This window comes from Pezoporus flaviventris, unplaced genomic scaffold (genome assembly GCF_033815535.1).
Source record: "Pezoporus flaviventris isolate CSIRO_AGI_PZ_B2104156 unplaced genomic scaffold, CSIRO_AGI_Pfla_v1 ptg000078l, whole genome shotgun sequence".
Lineage (NCBI taxonomy): Eukaryota > Metazoa > Chordata > Aves > Psittaciformes > Psittacidae > Pezoporus > Pezoporus flaviventris.
This window is the reverse complement of record NW_026892626.1, coordinates 11,297,626-11,320,745: the sequence shown is the minus strand read 5'-3', so window position 1 is coordinate 11,320,745 and position 23,120 is coordinate 11,297,626. Positions and strand designations below refer to the sequence as shown.

Here is a 23,120-nt window from a genome sequence, read left to right as displayed (position 1 = left end):
AAAATAAACTAAGCAAACTGAAAGTAAACACAAGTGTGCGGCAGACAGGTCAAGGATTTTCGTTTAAATCTGCTCAATTATTTCAAAGCTCAGAAGGTGACACTCTCGATAAATATTTCACTGAGGCCTTCTAACACATTAAACAACATTAGAAGTGAACAATATGGGAAGTTTCATATGGGTACCAAAATTGCAGCTCTGCAAAGTCTCCCATTTTACCGTAGTTTTTCCAAATCAGTGACACCAGTTTTTGGGAGGCAGAGCACAGATACTGCACAGCCCAACTGCTGCAACAGGTATGTGTTATAAAAAAAGACAGGTGAATCATGAAATGCTTCTCTGTAGCTCAGGCTCCCTTTCCACGCCACAAGGATTCTAGCTATCAAGGAAAATATGAACAGTGTCATGGTTTAACTCCAGCTGGCAACTAAGGACCACGTGGCCACTCACCTACCCCAACAACAGTGGGACGGGAGGAGAATCAGAAAAAAGGTAAAACCCATGGGTCGAGATAAGAACAGTTTAATAATTGGAATAAAATAATAATATAATTGTAATGGAAAAGGAGACAACAAAAAGAGAGAGGAATAAAACCCAAGACAGACAGGCAATGCACAGTACAACTGCTCACCACCTACTGACTGATCACCAGCCCATCCCCAAGCAGCAATCACCACTCTGTCACCCTGCAGCCAGCCCCCCAGTTTATATCCTGAGCATGCCATTCTATAATATGGAGTATTGGAATACCCCTTTGGCTAGTCTGGATCAATCGCCTTGGCTGTGCTCCGTCCCAGCTTCTCATGTACCTCCTCACTGTCAGAGCACAGGAAACTGAGAAATGTTTTATGACTTAGCAACAATTAAAACATCAATTTGTTATCAATATTATTCTCATACTAAATCCAAAACCACAGCACTGCAGCAGCCAGGAGGAAGAAAATTAACTCTATCTCAGTCAAGACCATGACAACAGCCACAGCAGAGCAGGTCCATGATTCATGTGATACCAGGTGCTTCAAAGAGCAAAGAAACCTGCACAGAACAGTATCCCATCCCTACACACACATTCTTCTAATTGCTGATAGTTCATCTTTTCTGAAATCCTATTTTTATTAACTGCACTAACTCTGGGTTTCAGAGTCATTTCCTGAAGTCTCTAACACCTGTCTTTGCCAAATTTAATGACTTTCTGTAATGAACTGAATACCCAATTGCATCAAAAGCGCAGACCACACTAAAGAGAACACAGACTGAGGTGAAATTACCTTTCTGCCATATACTTTTGTTAATTGTTTCTTCTATTGGGAGTACCACAACATACAACCAATTCCCCTATGACCATATCCTGCTCGGAGCTTTCCATGTCACTCTACTGTTTCCCACTGCATTTTTATTTAATGCTAACGTCAATCAGTAAATCTGATCACGACCAAGCTGACAGCAGTGAACAACCCGATTCATTAAAACCCACCAGGAGAAAACAAGTCCTGGGCAGGAACCTACTGGGCATCACCACAAGCACTGCAGTGAACAGAGAGCAGGTCTGCAGAGGACACCTGTGTTGAGGCTGTGACATCCTCACCATCCATCTCTTAAGGATTTATTTAGACTAACTCTGGTCAGGTCTCAGGGAGTGGATAAGAGAGAACTGTGTTCTCCAGTTAAGTTTCATGCACAAGGATTTCAGTTTGCAAGCACTGAGACAGCTTTTCAATATGAATCAAGGTGCAACGAGCTGAGATGATCAGGAGACTTGCTTCAGAAGTGCTTTTCTGATCAGAACAAAAAGCCAGTGTAGACTCACACATAGGAAGACTGGAAAGGGGCAAACAAACAAAGGACTGGGCTACTGCTTGATTTTATTGTACTTTCTTCTCCTTAAAAATAATACAGCAGATTTACAAACCACACCATGGCTCTTAAACCACTATCAGAGCTTACAGGTGTTTTACTCAAAGCAACCAGAAAACAGTAACACAAACTTCTAGGCCCACTCAAATTAATGGAAATATTTTCTCTTCATTTTAGTTTTGATTATTCACATTGCTCTGCTGCATGAAAAACAGGAAGGGGTTAGATGAATGCACAGTAATCGTCCAAATCTTCAGGCTGATTTAGCTCAGTTTAAACAAATACTTGCTGGTAAGTCTGCCACAGTGGATTTTGGCTGTTCAGATGGGTTCTGTGAGTGTATTGATGTCAGGTCTGTTTTGTTCTTATTTAGAGGGCAGAAATAGATCACACAAAGCAGCAAACCTTGATTTGTTTCACACAATTTATGGCTTAAAATCCTTTTGGTCCTGGAGCCCTAAAAGCAAAGATTTGAGCTTACAGAATATTGTACTTAATTTGTTAATTTGCTCTCAGTATTATATACTACCCTTCCTTCCAACATCCATCTAATGGAAGTATCAGCTGTTTCACAAGCTAGAAAAATGAGATGTAGGAATGATCAAAGCCCTTGGAAGAGATGTAAGTCTACATACTTTGAAGATACGTGCACCCACAAAACAGGATTAGGTAGAATTTCAAGATTTGGCCCTAATGCTGGCTGTACAACTTAAAGCAACTTCAAAGTGTCCCATCAATTAGCCAACCAGCTAAATCTGAAATTTTCACACAAGTAGCCTAAAACCATAAAACAAGGTTTTCAGCTTTGCTTCACTGTTATTCTTCAATCCAGTGCATACTGAACCTTCTTTGTCCATGGAACAGTACCAGATAAGTACACTTCTAGAGCAGTATTCACAGCTGGAGACTTACACCACAGCTACTGAGAAGATAGTCACCACAGAGACAGTGCCTTAATGTATGGCACCTTTCACTAGCAACATTATGCTGCTGGTTACTGCCTTTCTGGCAGACGCAGCATTCCCACAGCTCAGCAAGTAACACAACACCAGAACTCCTACATCAGGCAGCATCAGCTACAGTAAACCACTGCTGGAGGAAGTCTGAGCCAACTCATCTGACTTTGTACTGAAGCAGCTTTGGAGCATACATATAATCAGCTCTTCTAGCAAAGACCACACAACAGCTGCTATTTCTGGAAAGAGGCAGTAGTGCACAACTGGAAGGAGAAAGGATTCTGAGCTGCACTACCGTTTTTACTGTGATTATCTTACTGGAGTCTAACAAGTACTTGAGAACATTAACTTCTACTTAAAAACAGCAGGTGTAAAACGATGTTCAAGTATGTGACTAACTCCAGGATATACTGCAGCTTCCTTAACCACAACTGCCATCCTGTACTCATTTCCACTACTGCAGTCACACACACATAAGCAGATCCACCAGGTCCAAGGCACTCTGAGAAACAGCAGCAGAAGGAATGCAGATTTATGCAGCAGTGATTGCAAACATTCATAATTTCTGACTTGCTGTGTAAATGGAACATCACCACACAAATCTGTCTGTAAAGCTAATCACGTTTATAGAGCTCTCAGTTTTTCTTGGAACCAGACTTCTTCTAAAGGACTTGTGTTTACTTTGGCAGATTTTTTACTAAAAACCATCCTCACGTAACATGCTCTTTAAATCAGAATCTGACAACCAAACTTTAACCTACACAAACACTGCACTAAACCTCACAGTTTATTTCATAAAAGTCCTATTAAAAAGCCCTAGCTTCATCCCAAAGCTTATAATCTCTGCTTTTGCATTATGGCATAAAGCTGTACCATCTAGGAATTCCTGTTACTATTGCTGCTACATTTTAATCTCTTAATCTTTAATATCTATTACAGAAGCTTTCCAAGGGTTCAGCAGCAAAGAGGAACTGCACTGAACCTAGCCTGCAATACTGCATTATCACATACAACCTGTAATTTAAACTACCTTCTCCAACCCACTTTGAAAATTCATTCCTTTTTTTTTTAATCAACCTTGTATTATGTGATTAAAAATGAAGATACTTTAAAATACTATCATTTACTAAATCTGCTCAAGTCTTCATCAATTTGGGGAGTTTTACAGTATTTTTCTTTCCCTTGCCTTTATATCCAAGAAACACACCATCAAGAGGGGCAGGTGGTTGTAAGGACAACCCACTGTGTTACCCAGCACAGTGCCAAGCAAACATAGATAAACAGAGGGGGAAATTCACATCACAGAGGTGCTAAAACACGTCTTGTTTCTTGTAGGGTGTCTACTGCTACAAAACTCGGCTGGGTTTGGTGGGACCCTTGAGCAAGGCCCCACAGCTGCCTCAGCATTGAAACCTGCCTTAATTCATCCCTAAGAGCCAAGTGATATGGATGCTCTAGCCAACAAAACAAGGGACAACCAGAGCACCTCCGGCTACTTCTTAGCAGCTGTTTCAGCTCAGACATTACCCTCTGTGCCTCTTCAGGAAGTCCTGTCTCTTGTACAGAAGCATTAAAGCAAGAATGAGCCAGTTCTCCCCAGTATAATACTACATCCCTTTTGGTTGAACACCGCACCAGCTAAAGCCATCTAGCGGGATACCTGTAACAGGCAGTTTTTTCTTCCAAGAAAGTGCTTTTCAGATTAACATTCTTTTAAAATACAGATCTAAAATTTAACCTAAGTAACTATTTGGGCTGTGCATCTTACAAAGTATTGTTACAATCTTTATGAACTACAGACACAAAGCTACATTACATCATCCATAACAACCCCACTAGCAATGTTTAAGTCCTGCAGAATGCTACTGAACTGCTTGTGGTTTCCAAACACCAAACTGACTGTTGTAAACTGTTCTCATCTGCTCCACACACTGACAAGAAAACAGGTTTAGTGAGTCAGGGTAAGAGCTGTGATACGAAAGAAGATAAAAAACATAAAGATGTCTCAACTCACTGCCTACCTTCGACACACAAACTTGGGCTTACCAAGTACTGATCTTCTAATGAGAAGACTTTACTTCAGTTCCCTCCCAGCATGTGTGACATGCTGCAAGCATGATGGCACAAATCACATTCAGTTTGACTGCATGCACAGCTGGGATAACACACTGCATTTAGCCCCAGTGCTGGGAGAGCAGCGATGCAAAATTCATGACAGGAATGGGAGAGTCCATCTGTGCCAGCTCAGAGCACAAAGCATTGAGACTCAAAACCCTATGCGAGGAAACACACTGAGGCTTCAAACACACAAATGGCTTTTAGAGTTGTGAGCACTTAAGAGCACAGAAACGACCCTTCTGAATCAAGTCCACGCTTCTGCCAAACACACAAATACTACATCGATGGCAGCCAAAACACGAGAATACCGAAGTACAGAAAACGTACTTTCAATTTAACTTTAAAATATCTTCCCTTTTCCATTAAAGGCCGTGTTACTTCCACACGGAACAATTAACTATCACCGAGTTTTTCCACTGTCCCGGACACATACATAGATAAAATTGCTCTCTCCAGGCATAAGCCCAGGAGTGTTGCCCAATACAAATATACCAGGTTATTTTTAGGGCACTGCACAAGCTCAGGGCTCGGCCGCCGGCCCTTTACAGCCCGTAACCTCCAGGTTGCTCATTTCTGTAATCAAACCCGCACATTTCGCCCTCTCCCTCCAACGCTGTGAGCAGCCTGACGACGGCTCCCGCGGGCCCGACCCCGCACCGCGAAGGCACCTACCGGGTGATCGCAGCCCGGACCCACCGCCCCGGCGGTGCTGGGCGCTCCCGCTACAGCCGCCGCCACAGCCGTCCGGTTCACGGCAAGGGGGGCTGGGAGAGGGAGGGAGAGGAAAGGAGGCGGGCACCGGCGCCACCCTGTGAGGGGAGGAGAGGCAGGAAGAGGGGCCGCCCTCTGAGCGGGAGCAAGGCGGGAAGGGCAGCCACCCCTCGCCTCAGGCTTGCTTCAGGAACCGCGCGTCCGTGCCCGCACCCGCTCGTGGTCTCACAGGCGCTATTCCTGGGAGAAAATCGATTAAAACTTGAGGGGAGCCCCCCCGATCAGCACTGTTTGGGGTGCGAGAGAGGGAAATCCCGGGGCAGAGGGAGCAGAATCTCGAACGCCACGCGAAGCCAGGTGTCCAGAGAGCTGCCCGCAGGAGCCGTGCCCGAGTTTACTTTTGATTTCTATTTCCGCTGGGTTTGGAGCTCAAAGGGCAATGGCCCATGGCCGAGGAGCCCACGGGAAGGGAGCATTGCACAACAGCGGCCCTGTGGGGAGGCGGCGCAGACGTGGGCAGTGACCATGGAGACTTGGGGGGCTCCGTGTTTCAGGTTGGCTTTTTCGCCTTAATTCGATTGCAGTGTTCCATTTCCCCATGAGAAATGGTAGAGTCGTGCACCAGATTTCAAGTTTAAAAGACCACATTCTCATTTTTTCCTAAAATGCTGGCTTTCTGGGTTGAAAATGCCCATGTTTTTAGCTTTTCCTCAAGCTAGGCTCTGTGGAAAATTTAAACAAAACTCCTTACCCTTTCATGGCTTACATGGAAATAGATGTAAATAGGTTCCGGCTTAACTGTATTATGTCAACCTGGAAAAAGTTTACCACTTTTACTGTTGTTAAATCTCTTACTCATGTAAGTAACCCTCATTAGTGCCTTCTACCCTGAGCAGGGGCTACAAAACAGACTGGACAATGTGAGTACGTCCTTTGTGACAGACGAGTGGTCTCCTGCAGCATCACAGACAAGAACGCAAAATCCCTGTGCTCCAAAGAGGGAGGCAGCACAGAAACGCTGCTGCAATGCCAGTGCTGGGATCACCTTCAGGAAGAGGATTACCAGTATTTAATTAAAACAACCCAGAACAGATGCTCTGAGTCTCTGCCAGCAACACCCGCCTTCTACCACCATTGCTTAGATAGATAAATCATCTTAGCTGGGGGACTGGAGGGAGCAGCATGTCTGCACAGGAATGCTGCCTGCAATTCTGGCAGCAATTCCCAGCACTGTGCCGAGGGTGCAAGCCCTCGTGTGAATGTAAAGCAGAGACAGGACTAAACCCTCATTTAATGCCCCCTCCCACAGGGACACTTCTGGGTAGCCTGAAATTCCTGCAGAGTTTAAGCTCCAATTAAACACAATTACAATGTTTGTGGATTATTAGCAGCTATTGAAAACTAAGTGCTTTTGCCCCATCAGCACCAGGATATGAGTCTCTCCATTTTCCATTCTGCAGGCAGCCCAGCTGAGCACCCTGGGAAAAGCAGCACCCCAGGGCCTGGGAAGAGGGCAGGCTCAACAAATGAATTCTGAAGTCCTGGTGGAAGCCAGATGCCTGGTTCCCACTGCATGAAAATGTGTTGATAATGGTTAAAAAGTAACATCACCATCTTAGGTTACTGATTAACGGTGGAGTACATGTGATACATGAGCACAACTGAATAGTCACGAGAGAAACTGGCTTTAAACTCATGCAAACACACAGCACTGTTTTGGATTAAGAGGATGACTGTATCATGCTGTATTTCCTCATGGGGAGGGCTCTGCTACATTAGGAACATAGGTTATACCATCTCAAGCTACATACTTCTCATACTTTTAAATAAGCCAGCTTTGGCACACTGATGTAAGGGTGTACTCATTTTCAAGTTTAAGCCTGGGGTTTATCTATAACATTTTCTTAAAAGAACAATCAGTGATGATGAAACAGTGTTGGATGAAATACTAAAGGTTTCATCTAATATTAGAATGATCTAATATTGAAAGCATCTAATACTGAAATTAGATGTGAGGCCAGATGCACTGCATCTTCCAGTTTTAGTTTCCTGTTTAGATGTTACTTATCATATCCTTAATGCTTGAGTTTGAGTCACTGTTATTTTTTGACTGAAAAACTGAAAAATAAATGGCAACTTAGGAAATTGGTGACCTGCAAGTGCAGTATGTCATTCTTTTGTTTAGTATGCTCAGCAATGCATATATGTATTTTCCAAGAGCACTGAAGCTTGCAAAGTTCCAGTATGCTTGTGTTAAATGAGGTTCTGTTTAGAAATTGTTGTCCTAGGGAACTGTTGGTTTTGAAAGGAAAGAGGAAAGCATGCCCCTGACAACACTGAACTTCCATTGAAAATCCAGATGAAAAATTGCCTGTAAATCAACTAATTATCTGACAATTTGTGCCTACATACTTCTGTGACAGTCCCTTCTTACACGGCAAATTTCATTATCTGCAAAGCCCACTGTGGTAGGTGCATACAATATACCTGCATAGAACTTCCTGGAGCACCAGTGCAGACTTCCAATGGGAAGAAAAGCAATGGCAGACATAATTTCTATGGATTATTGTAATCGCACAACATTTAGCCCTGATGTTTTTTAGCTCTGTCCACGGTAATTACACAGATTCCTCCTGCAGGCCTTCCAGAATAAAGGTATTCATCTTTCTACTCACCAGGGGCAGCTTGAATCTGGCTCTGGTTGCCAAACCCAGCTCCTTCACAGGACAAGCCCCTACTTACACCGTGGTGAGCTCAGCAGCAGCGGGCAGGCATTGCACCAACACGGCAGGACGGAGAGCTGCGTGTGAGCAGCCCTGACCACAGCCGCGTTTACTACTGGCCTCTGCAGCACCATGCTGAGCCGCACCCCAAAGGGCCGTCCCCTTTTGGGTGGGAATGATTCAGCTGACGGCACGCTGTAGTGCCAGGGCGGCAGCGGGCCACGAGACTACAGTACCCACTGAGAGAAGCTGGGGAAGAAGGCAGGGGGTCTCCTGTTTGTGGGGCTGGGTGTGGTTGGACCCTCTTCCTGCCAAGGAGCTGTGTGCAGACCCACTCTTGTGGTAACGGTAAGGGGCTGCCCTCGCCCCTGCCTGGCCACGGCACGGCCACCCATGGGGCGACAGGTCTGCGCCGCGGGGCAAAGCCGTCGTGAGGACAAGCTGGCGCTCCGCCAGCGCTGCTGTGGAAACAGGCCACGGGGCAGCGCTTTGCCGAGGCGCTGTGGCCGGCCTGTGCCTGCCACGGACAACGCGGGTGAGGTGCGGCCCAACGGCCCCGTACAGCACAGGATAGCGCCGGGGGTAGCCGGGCACCGAGCTAGCCACAATCCAGCCGCCCCACGCAGCCGCCGCCCGGGTCACGTGTACAGCCTGCGCCGGGAGTGCGGCAGCGGCGCCACCTGTCGGCCGCATGGAGTGGGGCGGGGGCGGGGCCTGGGGCGGGCCATGAGGGGTGGCGGTGCCCCCGGCAGCCCGGGCTTGGAGCCTCCTCCGCAGAGCGGGGAGTCCGCGCCCTCTCGCGGGGCTGCGCTTCCCGGCCACGGGGCGCCCCGGCCGGTTGCGCCGGGGGCCGTTGCGGTACCGCGGGCACAGGTGGGCGGTGTGCACCGGTGGGTGGGGAGAGCGCCGGCGCCGCCCCCTGAAAGAGGCCTGGCGGGCGCCTGAGCAGCCAGGCGGTAGCGTGGCCGAGTGGTCTAAGGCGCTGGATTTAGGCTCCAGTCATTTCGATGGCGTGGGTTCGAATCCCACCGCTGCCAAGCTTGTTTTGTCCCACCGCGCCTGCAGCTCCTTTTCGCCTCCCGAACAGTGTGGCCGCGAGGATGTCCCGCTCCGGTCTGGCACGAGCACGGCCTTCCCGAGCCGGGCACGGCCCGCGGGGGCATGGAGGCGTGGGGGCGCTTCCTGTCGGGCGCCTCGAAATCAAGCTGTAGCAAGTTATGTACGTGCGGGGTGCTGCGTGTTCTGATCGTGTGTGTCTTCTGGCGTAAAAATACAATAAGAAATACTCATCTGGGCAGCTCTGCAGTCCCGTGCTGTGTTCGGGTAACTGCACCGTCAACCCGCAGGGTGGTGCTGCCCTCTGCGGCCTGCCCTGCACCGAGGTGAACTCTGGGTGCTCTCACCTCCAGAGTTCTCAAACCCACATCCAGACCTTGATTCTTCTTACTTGTGCCATATCCCTAGTGCTGTCTCCTTTCCCAAGCAGTATCTTTTCACATTATGCTCCTGATTGCCCCCCACCATGACACAGGCTGGAAAAGGTTGCAGGTGGGGTAGAATTTGTGGTAAACCAGCAGATGGACGATGGGATCTGGGCCTTTAGATTGCCTGTAGTGTAGGCCCGTTTTAGCTGAACACTAACTCCAAAAGCACACTGTTCACTTTAGCTACTGCAGGGATTTGCTGGTGTACAACTGCTTTAGAAATCAGGTGCAAAAACATAGTTGTACCTGAAGTTCAGCTGATACACAACTAAAGTTTATTGTTAGTTCTTGTCCTCAATGACTACAGGACAGAGTAGGGATGACTCATGTAAAACTATACCTGCATGAGCCTGCCAGGCCTCCAGCTGCAGGGAGGTGCTACCACGGGTGGCTTTGCACCCCTGAGTAAGCAGGGAGCAGTTTTGGAGCAGTCTTTGCATTCACAGAGGCACAGGGCTCACTTCAGCAAGGGTTCAAGTACACCTTTATTTGTCCTCATATGCAGTGGTACAGCTAATTCACAAAGGAACTTCACCCTGAACTCTCTCTGTACGGATGTTATTTACAGTTATCTGTTCTGTCAGTCCCTTTGCTTGTTCATAGTTCCCCAAGGTAGTGAGCCATGGCAGCAGCCGTGGTCAGTCTTTCTCCTTATTTTAGCTGTGTTTCTTCACCACTGAAGCACTGTAGGCTGACTGTAGCTCCTGTTCTTCCTGCAGGTTCTCCTTTACTTCAGCAATTAACTTGGAAAGTTGAGGGCTTTTGGTGTGAAACAAACAGGGTCAACAGTCTTGACTCCATTGTGTGTCAGTGACTTGGCTGTAATTGTTCACTGTAGTTTAATTTCTCAAGTACAACTACTTGTTACTGGGTTTAAATCTGAAAATAACTGCCTGTTTATTGCATTAGGGCCAGTAACTTGTGCAGTTCAGAACAACGTGGGGAGCAAGTTCATGCACTTTGTGCAAATCAGTGTTGAGTTTCTTTAAAAAAATGCAAAACTGAAAGGCCATCAAACCTCAAAGAAAAGAAGATCAAGCTTAAACTAACAAGTAAAGAAAGCAAAACTTTGCAGAAAATGTGATGATTCTGGGCTTCTGGTCTGGTTTTAAGGTAATGGTCCACGGAATCAGCAAAAGTGAACTTCTCTGGGCTGTACCCCAGTTGAGTGCGCGCCTTGTCTATCCGGAACGTGTGAGTTGTAGAAATGTTGAGTACCTACAAGGCAAAAAGAGCCCACGTACAAAGAGATGAATGCACAGAAAACTGGTACAAAGCCCATAAATGACAGCAAAGACAGAGTTAAAGGAAATGTAAAATAACCTTCCCCAACATTATATCAGTGTCCTGTTGACATGTGTCACATCATTTTAAAATGGTTCACAACAGGACAATCTAAAAAGCCCAGATTGCCAGTAATAGCTGCAAAGCAGAATCTTCTGCTCTTGAAAGCATCCACAAAAAATGTTCTGCACTCTTGCTTAGGCACCTACAGAGGCAGCTAAAAGCCATCTCTGAGGTGCATAAGTATCTTCAGTAATTTAGGCCCAACTGACCAGCCACAGCCATACAGGATATTGGGCCTCATAAGGAAGAACTGAAGCAGCCTCTCCCAGATAGTAAACGTAAGTTCTTCTCTTTCATGGTAAGGAGCATACTATATTGCCTAGAACGTACATGACACATACATTTGCCCTGGACATTGGAGGCTGTAGTACTGCTGGGTGGATTTTACTTTCTACTGGCTTAAATTGTACCTCAGCATTAGCATGTATGTAAGTGTCCTGTGAGAATTAAGGGGAGTTTACAAAGACTTCACCTCATTTCTGGTCAGCAGTGGGGACAGTTCAACACAGGGTTTCAGCAGCAGATAAAGGTATTCCATTACCAAGGCTGCAAAACAAAAGATTTCTATTTGAAGTAAGAATAGTAAATTGCTATGCAGTTATGATTATGCCCTGTCTTGCACTGCATATGATAGTGAAGGACAATCACATAACCAAGAGCTCGGGGCACCAGTACTAACATCAGTGGGGCTACTTGCTCACAAGGGGTTGGTACTTAGTACTTTGCTCAGCCTGAATGAGGGTGCTTGTGTGAAAAGGGGTTGGAGGCTTGGTGACAGCTCCACTGAAATGATCATGAGGCTTCATAAAAAATGTGGTAACAACAAAATACTCAGAGTTGGATTCTTTCGTGGCTGCACATGGGGGTTGATTCTGGAGGGAGCACAGGACACAGAAGGACAAGAAACCTACTGAAGCAGCAAAGCAGACACTCTTCAGTGTCTTTCATGAGGTCACAATTTTTACGTTTAACTGTTATACCATTAACTCCACAAAGTTACACGTCTATTAAGTCCTACACCTGGTTTTGTGAGGTTTAAATCAGAGATCATTCTGGTTTCAACACACTGCACAGAGCTGAACTTCACCCCTAACTGATGCATACTAGATGAGCCCACAGCATAGTATTTTCATACACGAAAATGAAAATTTTGGGCAAATTAAGAAAACCCAAGATTTTATTACACTTACGAACAGGGGTAGTGTGGACAGAAAAGAGTAATGTTGAGAAAATGTTGTTACCTGATGCATAAACTAAGGAAGTAGGAATACGTATCCATGGTGTACTGCAGCCTAATCTTTCAAACTGCAAGAGATTTTAAGAACAGTAAAAAAAAATCAAAAACCTCAAACAAGTTTTAAAGTTCCAACACAGAAAATACTTCTGGCAATATTTAGTGATAAAACAGAAAAATTCATCATTGCTGTTACTACTTGAGGTTTCATTTGTCAGGGGATTTCAGTTCAATGCCACATGCACAGACACTGTCATTTTCAAGTGGCAGTCTTAAAAAAAGGAGGAAAAAGCTAATAATAATTGATTGAAATGTCATGGTGTGCTGATACCTAATTCAACATTGTGACATACTTATGGGTTTGAGCCCATCATTAACAATAGCATGATCTTTTGAAAATAATGGATATTACAGATTAGGATTTATATTTTATGTCCACCCAAAATTGCCACTCTTAAGAGATGTGTGCCCCAGAACTGAAGATAATGGTAACTCAAAAGAGGATGCTGGTTTAGGTTGTCCTTTTGTCTCAGAGAAGGCAGTTGCTTTAATGTAGTATTTTCAGTAGGCTTTGTTACAACCCTAATCACAGCGAGCCACAAGCAGGCATTAAAGCCCCATTCAGAATGGGACTCTTTCTTACACATGAAGCAAACACACCAGATATGACCTGCACACAGGAGCTGGAGTTGTATACAGGCAATCAACATATTTGGAGATAAAGTGTATATTGCACGTACAAGTGGAGTTAGCCATTCAAAAATGTTGAAGTTTTCGCCATCATTAATGAAATATGCCTGGCCATTCTGTTAAAGAGGTAGAGAAGAGACAAGTTAGTAAAAATCACTGCATATGTATTGACTTCTTTATCTTACTCCTTATATACAGCAATATAAGATATGCATGGCTGCACATACAAGTCAACAAACTATAGGCATTTCAATCAGTTGCACTGATGTGTGCAATGAAATGGGTGGCTGAGTGGTTTATGCAATTAACATGGTGTAAATTATTACAAATGTCTGATTATCATAGTTCAAAACATTAAGTCTCATTCTATATACAGGGGAGTGGGGTATAAATCCACCTGAAGTTCCAGTTTCATTTCCAACACAGCAAAGATTCTTTGCTCATCTTCTAGAAATGGCAAGTGCTGTATTACAAAAATACTCTCACAGAACAGAATATTCCAACTCTTAACACACTGCACAGCCCATGCTGCCCGGTCTCACACTGTTCACAGCACGTTTCAACTAAACCCACAGACAACAACATAAGCTAAAGGACAATAAGATAAACTAATTACTGCTACTACAGCAGTTACTCCAGTATAGGATACAGTGGCAGGATCCACTGTCAAATAAAAACTGGTGCTCTTATTGTTCACTTACAGCAATGTAGTTCTTTCCAGGAGTGAGAGCATCAGCAGCTAGAATTTGAGCTTGTATGAGATTCTCTGCATGCACCCAGTTCATTTTAGAAGAAGGATCCCCAAATTTGAAGTTCAGTAGCCCTCTCTTGATATTCTTCTGTAGACATAAACAAACATGAAACCAAAGCAAAATAGGTTTTAAAATGAGATATAGTGCACTTTCTTGTCCAGCTAAATGTAGGCTTGTCTCTATTCTAAAGCTCCCCCACTAATTGATTAAAAAGAATCAAGAGAAGTGCAAAAAGGTCTAAAAATACAGCCCATGAGGAAGGATCAAAGAACAGATCGTCTCCTGAATTTACAAAAAAAACCAGGTCTGTTCTAAGGATAAATAAAATACTGTATGGGAAGGTAAGACCAAGTTCTGAATGGATCAGAAGTGTTCACAAAATTGGATCAAATTTAACAAATCACTTTGGCTGGGAAATAATGGAAGGTGGTGCCCCGTGTCACAGTTTTCTTTTGACAGATACACTTTAGAAACTCCAAGATGTGACAGTTGCATAATGCCTTAAAATGGACTCATAACAAATAGGCTTAAAATATTGACAGGAAATTTACAAAAGCAAACATCTCAGGTTTAACTAAAATGACATTTGCCTTTTTAAAAATTTATTTTATTTAAAGAGTATAAAGTATATTTTGTATATAAATAAAATGTATTTATTATGTGATAAGCTTGGATCTATTCTTCCCTAAAAGCTGTGCATAACTTTGTATTGTACTGATGTTTTTAAAATAACCGACTCATACAGTTCCACAGGGGTCACATTCTGAACACTTTACCAGTCCTACAATTTAAAAGAGAGCAAATGAACAAGAGTAGAATGTGAGCACTTCTACTGTTTGCCCTTCAGTACCAGAAGGTGCTTTTGAATGCTTAACTTGTTTAATTGGATAGTGAAAGCTGTTAGAAGTTGAGACTGGAAAAAATGTATTTCTCAGTATCTGTTTTCATGAATATTATAAACCATTTGGTGTAAGTTGCATGCAAACAGACATTTATAATATCATAGATTGGCCTCAATCTTACAATTATAGTAGACATTAAATTATAAAGCTGGATTTACCTGTGTTTGTATTAAAAAAAAAAGGCTTTTTAAATGTATTATACATTCTTTACAGATAAAATATAGTGCCTGCTAACAAAAGCTGTAATATCCGCAGCAGGTTAACTGAACTGTTGAGTTGCTGCCCAATAAGTTCAGTCAATTTATAACTCAAATAAGAGGTGCTGCTGTATATCATAGAAAATTCTACTGATTAAAGGATTTAAATACATACTGCTAGCCTTGGCAAGTGTCTTTGCTCTTCTGGTCCATAGATTCCTGGTGGGCGAAGAGCACATGTATAGAGTATTCCACCTCCTAGAAGAATTGATAAGACCATTCTTAAACGACTTTCACATGACTACGTTGTATCTTTCTGTGAACCAGAGACTGTGCAGAACTTACTCTGAAATAAATTAACTTCACCGTCTTAAAAAATAATACATACCAAAAGGTGTTGCGTTAGTACTTGATATGAAGTTGGCAGAATCGGAACATGCAAAACAGCAAGACAGGCTTCAAAAAAGTCCTGCCAGCATAGTTTGATTCCTAGAAATTACCAGAAATTTCAAAACCTCTTTCTAACCACTCCTTTGTCTCTGCACCCAGCAGTGAATGAACATGCCAACTATGATGATGAGTTTGCTGCAGTGAGCAAGTTGTTGGTAGGAAAGTGGAATGAAACTAACTAATTTCATACAGAATTCCTGATGGGAGACAGTGACTTGCTAGGAGTACAAGGTAGAGGTGAAAGGTTCGCTGAATAGTAGGCACAGCCACCTCCCACTAAAGCTGCTGCAGAAGCTCTTGATAATTTCAGTGGGAGAAAGAAAGGACAGTCCTAAAAATCCCATCGCTTCCTAAGTATATCAGTTGGCTGGTTCATCATCTGCCAAGAACTGTTCTTCATAGTCCTTGGAAACATTCAACCTACTCAGTCCTGCTACGGCACAGGATCAAAATGGGATATTTGGAACACTAACTGGTTCTAATTTCATTGACAAATGCATAACAGTATTGCTCCTAAAATTAATAGAGTCTTTAATGTGAAGAGCTACTGAGGAAATAAGGGGGAAAAAACCCAACCCACTTTATTTTTTAAACAAAATGATTCCGTTCGGATGGAATGCCCATCAATGACTTTACAGGCCTCTGTAAGTATCATGTGAAGAGAGTCTCTAAGTTGTCTACAGCTAAATTTAGCTCAGTATCACTTGGTCGCATAGAATCATGTTGCACTTTACATTAATTTGTTTTGCACTGGCAGTTATAGTGTCTCACAGGAGAACTTAAGTATTCAAGTGTATAACTGGCTTCCTCAACACGGAAAACTTTGGGAAGCACTAATAAATAATTCCAGGCTGTAGTATCAGGTGGCTTCCTCAGATTCTAATATATAACTCCAGGAGGTGGGGAGTAACAATTTAATCGGCATTCATGTTTTGCTGATGGTGCATAATACAGTGACATTAAACACTCATTCTTGTTTAATTTATAGCTGTCTTAATCTTGTCAGTTAATGTATTAACTCATTGCTACCATGCTAAAGCCTTTTAGGGACACTGTGTGAACTTAAAACCAATTAAAAGTGATTTTTAAGTGAAAATATTTCAGTTTATGAGAGGGTTAGGTAACTTGATTTCATATTTGCTGGACAGTCTTGTCCACTAAGTATTGATAGAGGATACAGGATGTTAGTGAAGAACAAGAGGAGGAGGAGTAAGTTCTACTATGAATTCATGCTAAGACAAAAGTACCTGCCAGTGGAGTTCCGTTAGCTGCTAGTACCATTTGTTCTGCAATTGATTTGGTTCTGGAATAATGATCAACATGCTACAGAGAAAAAGAAATATGTTTTTATCTGTTCTTGAAATGACAGGGCAGAGGGACATCTCTTCCCCACTAGTTTTTACTTAGCAGATGGCAACAAATAGCTCAAAATACAGAAGCCATGGGGTATTTGTTCAGGATAAAATAGATGCATATTGCTAAGGTAAGCAAGCATTTTTGTTTATGCAAATCCAGTTAATTAATTTCAGCACATTTGAGAAGCAATTAATATATGTATGCTTTGGATGCTGCCAAGAATGTAACCGATCAGTACTTTGTAATCTGGATTTCTTTTCAGGTAACGGAAAAGTCAAAAGCCAAGTTTTGAAGACATTATGATTGGTCTGAATTATCCTGTTGTTGCCTCTTTCTTGTGGCACTGTCCCAGAGAAGATATTATTTGATATATTACTGAAAATATTATTCAACATTTTCTCTATCCATCTTTACTTCTTGAAAGACTGTGAAGTACTTGATGGAGAGAGCCGGGACACAAAAAACAACTGTGTCTGCAGAGCATCCAAAAGTACTTTCTCCTTTTCAATGAAATGCAATAAAACCATATAAAAACAGTCTGTCTTTCCATTTTAGCTCTACATTGAATATACATCATGTTCAATATGGGAGAAACAGAAAAACAATATAAATAACCAATAGCTAAAGAGGCACCAAACCATATAACGCAATTCCTATGTCAAGGTGGAATTTCATTAATGTTAATGGGACACTGCATGAGTCATTTTCCAAAATTAAGGCCTTGATAGGAAACAAGAAATGTATACTGCAATGTACATAAAACTGATGTGTCAAGGCTGTGATGTGTCAATCCACAGACAGTGTCAAGAGTTTGCTTTCTTCTTTCTTGTGCCTGGATTCTGGCATCAGGCAAAACATGGTCATGAAAACTCCAGGCTTCTTCAGAAACAAGAAAGTAAATAAAGAGGAAACTTAAAAAAAAACAATACATCCAAAATACCTTTTCAGTTGGAAAATATGGCACAGTTTCCTCATCACCATCTTCAACAGGAAGCCCTCCGAACACCACATTTACTGTACTGGTGTATACCAATCTAGCAATGTTCCTTTGCTTGCAGGCTGCAGCAGTGTATAAGTAAATTAGTTTAGTGGAAAATTAATATGAAAAAAAAATCTTAAAAGGGCAAATCCTTCCATTTTATGATTGCATTATTTAAAATGTGAAGCATATTTAGAGGGAAGACATCAGTGTAGAATGATTAAGGTTGGAAGGGACCTTAAAGATCATCTAGTTCCACCCTTCTGCCACTGTCAGGGACACCTTCCATTAGACCAGGTTGCTCAAAGCCCCATCCAACCTGGCCTTAAACCCTGCCAGGGAAGTAAAACCAAGTGCTTTATGATCTGGCACATCCCCATTTGGATGCTGTAAGCCAACATCGTGCCTCTGGGAGGGCTGCTGCCAGCCCACTGAGACAGGCTTCAGCTCCAGCCAGGCAGGTGGCTGGAGTCCACCCCCTGCAAGGGCTGCCCACATCCTGTGCACAAGCTGCTAGAGAGCAAGAAGGTTTACTGCTACAAAATACACATGGCAGTAGTTAACTCCTTACATGGATACAGATTCCGACATCAGGGCAAGCGCTGTTACAAAAAGCTGAACTAGTTAAGCTACCCAGTGCTGGCTGTCCTGTCACACCTCATCAAAGAATCGAGCATAACCTCCCCACCCCCATGATATTTTCCTTCATTTTCTGCCAAAAATATGAAGTATTTGGTAAAGAATAGCATGTGCCAAAAAAAGCCAGCTGGCTTTTTCTAAGTACTGCAGTATTTTGATGTGCTATACTAACACCCAGTGGCAAAGTTAGATACATACCATTAATGACAAATCTTGTTCCATGGATATTTACAGTTTCAATCTCTTCTCTGTGCAACTAGTAAAATAAAGAAATTGTGCATTTACACATTGTGACCTTACACCTAGGAGTTCCATGTGGCAGCTTTAGGGTTTTGGAGGGAACCAGCCTCGCTTGTCTTTCCTTTTGTCTTCACACTATTTCAGAACTCTTCAATGCCATTTCCAACTCAAAAAACCCTCCCATGGTGCTCATGGAGCCTCAAAGGGGGAGGAAATGATTTCACAACTAGGAAAACAGTCCTGTAAGCAGGCTGCTGGCAGCTGGCACACCAGTTTGTGCTGACCAGTTTACCGAAACAGCATGATATGGATTCAGGCTCGCAGGATAATCTGAGGAGATGAAATCTAACATGCAGTGTTACAGCATCAAGTCTCTCATCCTCAGTGTGGGCAGTCACACAGAAATAAAAAACCCAAACCTGTTTGGACTCACTTGCTCTCTTCCTGACATTCCATATGATGCTACATGAAACACACAGTCAGCCCCTTCAAAGGCTGCAAATAGGGCATCATAGTCCCTGACATCTGCCTGTAATACATAAGAAAAGATATTTGGACTTGAAATCAAAGCTGCAGGTTAGTGTTTGTCATACACAGAGGGAATGTGTATGTGTAATTGTACTTACTGTACATCCCCAGGCCCATTTCAGTTCTTGCTGATAATTATACTTTTCTTTCATAGAACTCAAAGGAGTTGAGTTCTATGAAACTTTAAAAACATTCAGTAAGCCTCATAATCTTCCACTTGTGGTCATTCTACAAGTGCTTAAACTAAGGGCAATACTTCAGAGTCAGGAGGTGGAGCAAGTACTTTGTGCTACACGTTACCAGTTTCATTGCTTTGCTTATTTCACATACACTAAAATCAACTTACCAAAAATCATGTGGGATATTCACACAATTAAAAGGGTTATTGAAATTTGCAATTATTTGCAATTGGGTATTTGGGTTCTGGGAAAACTAGTAAGACATTGTGGAAAAGGCAAATGAACTAACTTTGACTGTTATGGAAATGTAATTGATCATACCTGGATAAACACTACTCCACTAGGGATTTCCCAGATAGGCTTTTGTATGTCATACAGAACAACAGAAGCTCCTCGGCTGGCAAGAGTACATCCCAGCTTGCATCCAACATAGCCTCCGCCTCCTGTCACCACTGCTCTCATCCTGTTTTCATTCAGTGCTCCAGCATATCCATTCACTCTGGAGTCAGAGGCTTGGTGCCAGCGTGTTGCTACTCCACTCAGTATGTTTGCCCTCAGTGAAATGCTGTCTGCTATTAGCAGACACGTGTAGCAATTTCTCCTGCATGTTGAAACTGCTCCATAGTGCTCATGGATGCAGACAATCCCAGTGAGTTTCATGTTAAGAAGCTCTATTCACAGGAGCAAAGTTTTAGTTTAACGCAACCTGTTTACGACAAAGACAAGAGCAAAACAATAGCTGCAACATGTCCACATTTCAAAGATTTCTTTTAAAAGCCCCATTTCAATGTTCTGCTTTGATGGTTTTAGAGTTTGCTTAACAATAATTTCCACATTTTACGAACATTTGAAATGTCTGTTTACTAGATACGAAAGACAGAATCCTGAGGCTACATAACAAAGGTTGCCTGTTTTAGACTAAATATTTATTTGCAAATGGAATCCAGAATAATAAACTAAAAATAATTAACAAAAGGTCCTAATGCAGAGAACATGAATCCAAATTTTTCCTACAGATGGGTCAGAATTAGAATAATGGTACAGAGCATAACTTTTTATTAGCAGAAAAGAAATTGCTGCCTACGTGAAATGCATCTGCTTGCCCTAGTTCATTCTACTCTGCGTCACAAGCTCCGAGACGGCCTTTAGGGGTCAAATGTCATAGAGGGCCACACCTGAGCTTGAAATCCTGAACTGTCAGGAAAACTCTAAAGATGAACAAACTGCATTTAAGCTTCTGTGCTTAAAAAACAAGCAAGCAGGGCTGAGCAGAGCAGAATGTCCCCTAGAGCAAAATAAACCTTCAGTGCTTCTTCCACCGGTCCCAAAGACATCTGTCCCAAAGACATCTGAGAAAAGTGGTATTTCAGCTCCTAAGTAGCAGCAGCTAAATGTAAATTGAGAACACACAGTGGTTTTACCATTGACAGTGATGGAATTGAGGTGCATGAGGATTTCAGAAGGAAACGGGAGTGCCTGATGCTTAGAATTTGAGAACACAGCTTTTGGGTGAACTAGAGTGAATGAACTGCTACATGACACAGAGGATCAATGAGTACAGTAAGAGAAAGGCAATAGTGAGCCATTTACTTCTAGAGCATGGAGCTTCTTTCCCTCTTCAATGGTCAAGGGTTCATCGCTGAGAGAGGAGGCATTCAGAGGCTGCAGATACCGGTGTTTCCTCACCCTTCCCATGCCGCAATAAAACATTAAGTGTCACCGGAGCTCCTCCAGTTATTCTCTGCATCTCACTTGCAAATCCCTCAGGGAAACACGCCGCCGACGGAGCTCCGGACCGGGACCGGTTCCCCTCCCCGGCTTGGACCGGCCGTTGGGACTGTTGCCCGCCCCTCTGGGGCTGCGGGGCTCGGCCGGGCCGGGCCGGGGCGCGAGCGGCGGCCCCCTGACTCCCACCCTGCAGGAGAGGGGCCAGGCCGGGCGCTCACCTCCACCGCCATCCCCCGCTGCTCACCCGCCGCCTCGGGGAGCGGGTGCTGCGCGGGGGGCTCCCTCCGCACACGGGCCGCGCCGGGCTCCCACAGCACCCGGGGGCCACTCGGCCGCAGCACCGCCGGCATCCCCCCGTGCTCGCAGGCGGGGGTCCCGCGGCACCCCCGTGTCCCACTCATTTGAAGCGTCTTTGGGACCCCAAACTCTTCCTGAGATATTGCCTATCCCACAGCACCCGTGGGAGCCCTGGGATTCCATAGCAAGCCTGGCTTCCCAGAGCATCCCTGGGATCCCACAGAATTACCTGGCGGCTCTTACCTCCTTGTGTCTTCATACAGCCGCTGCACTAAAGCATCCTAGCAGTAACTGGAGCTCCATCCAACTGAGATACCTGTTGAACAGGTTGTTCAGGAGAATAACCACCACGTCTTGATTGCCGGCTGGATAGTCGGCAGGACATAGCTCAGAGAGGTGCAGAGCACCAGAAACACCTCCAAACCAGCAGGAATTCCCGAAGAGGAAACATGATCATGAACAAGTAGGCACGAAGGTCCCTGCCCTCCCCAGCCGGTGGTGGGTCTCTGTGCAGCTCTGTGGTTGCTCGTGCCTGGGAGGATGCAAAAAAGGGTCAGGAGCTGCAGAACTTGAGAGTTACCCATTCCAGGCAAAAATTAAACCTTGAACATGTTTACCTCCTCTGTTATAGCTGTGCCATGTCTGAACGTTCATATTAAATTTTAATCACTTAAAGACACATTTGCAATTATGTTAGAGCAAAAGCAACTTGAACAATATCCAGCTTAAACTAACACTCAGGAAAGACTGTCAGAAATTAGACAACTGGCTGTTCCAAACAGGTACTAAAAGCTGTCTTAAAACTTCAAATACCAGATTTGTAATTGATAAATCAATTGAATGAAGCCTGTAATAATCAGTATTGTTATGACAACTGGCTGTTCCAAAGAGGTACTAAAAGCTGTCTTAAAACTTCAGATACTGGATTTGTAATTGATAAATCAATTGAATGAAGCCCGTAATAATCAGTATTGTTATAACAGTGATATAATATACACCTTACCTGAAATAACACATCAGAAATTTGGTATTGCAGGACTGGAATGGTGCTGGCCTTGCAGCCACAAAGCCAGAGAGTTCCTTGGTTAGGCCTTATTGAGGAGCACCCATGAAAAGGCCACAGCTTGCACTTCCCACTGGGCTGCAGCCAACTGCCCGATGTCTCTGCTGAAAGCTGTTGGTGTAATCTGGGATGTAGGCTTGAGCTATTAGTTTAATAAAAGCAATATATGAAAGATTCATAAATAACTGATTTTAAAAGCAAGTTGAATGTTTGCATACAGTTAAAATGCTCACACTGGGATGTAACTTGACACTTGTGATTTTCTCTTCTGCATTTCTAGGGAACATAGGCTTATGCATTGCCTCCTACAGTGCTCACTTGTCTGTCAGTCAGCTGCACCTCTCTACTGATAAATCGTGAACTTACCTGGTTTTGATTAAAGTTGGATAAAGGTCTCATATATAGCAAGTTTCTTTAAGATTCCTGACAATAGCTAGCAAGGAATAGAAGACAGCTGAATAGTGCCCCTGCTAAGGGAAGATGCAAGCTAATTTGTCTGGATGAGGACAATCTCCAAATGCTCATCCACAATAGACCAGGCTTTACTGCTTTCTCTGCAAACAGAACTATTTGTTTAAAGAAAATGAGAGTAAAACAAATCTTTGCTCACATAAGCTGCAGTGGTAATTGTGGTTGCTCACACATTTTCCTGTCAACGTGTATCATCTTTCACCTATAACGTTTTATTCTTGT

At 43.6% G+C, this 23,120-nt stretch overlaps 2 protein-coding genes and 1 non-coding gene across 5 annotated transcripts in view; 1 reads left to right on the top strand and 2 right to left on the bottom strand.

Moving 5' to 3' along the window:
• The window catches only part of EEF2K (eukaryotic elongation factor 2 kinase), a 28,505-nt gene extending 22,835 nt beyond the window's left edge, over window positions 1-5,670 (bottom strand). Inside the window, exon 1 of one of the 3 annotated variants that reach the window (XM_061474168.1) lies at window positions 5,601-5,670. The gene's annotated coding sequence lies outside the window, so the exon portion shown is untranslated. Of the gene's footprint in view, window positions 1-4,831; window positions 5,127-5,600 lie in introns of those variants that run through there. The other 2 variants (XM_061474167.1, XM_061474170.1) reach the window with 2 other exon arrangements.
• A 3,647-nt stretch (window positions 5,671-9,317) lies between these two features.
• Window positions 9,318-9,399, top strand: TRNAL-UAG (transfer RNA leucine (anticodon UAG)). The gene has a single exon. It is a non-coding gene; the product is annotated as a tRNA-Leu (tRNA).
• A 917-nt stretch (window positions 9,400-10,316) lies between these two features.
• On the bottom strand, window positions 10,317-21,217 carry LOC133279612 (putative short-chain dehydrogenase/reductase family 42E member 2). The gene is given in 14 exon segments (XM_061473474.1): window positions 10,317-11,064; window positions 11,666-11,739; window positions 12,435-12,498; window positions 13,168-13,233; window positions 13,819-13,956; window positions 15,144-15,226; window positions 16,666-16,741; window positions 17,715-17,833; window positions 18,591-18,648; window positions 19,066-19,161; window positions 19,661-19,880; window positions 19,882-19,954; window positions 19,957-20,045; window positions 21,092-21,217. Coding segments are annotated over 13 exon segments (1,359 nt in total). The 5' UTR covers window positions 20,000-20,045; window positions 21,092-21,217; the 3' UTR covers window positions 10,317-10,815.
• Window positions 21,218-23,120: the final 1,903 nt, after the last annotated feature.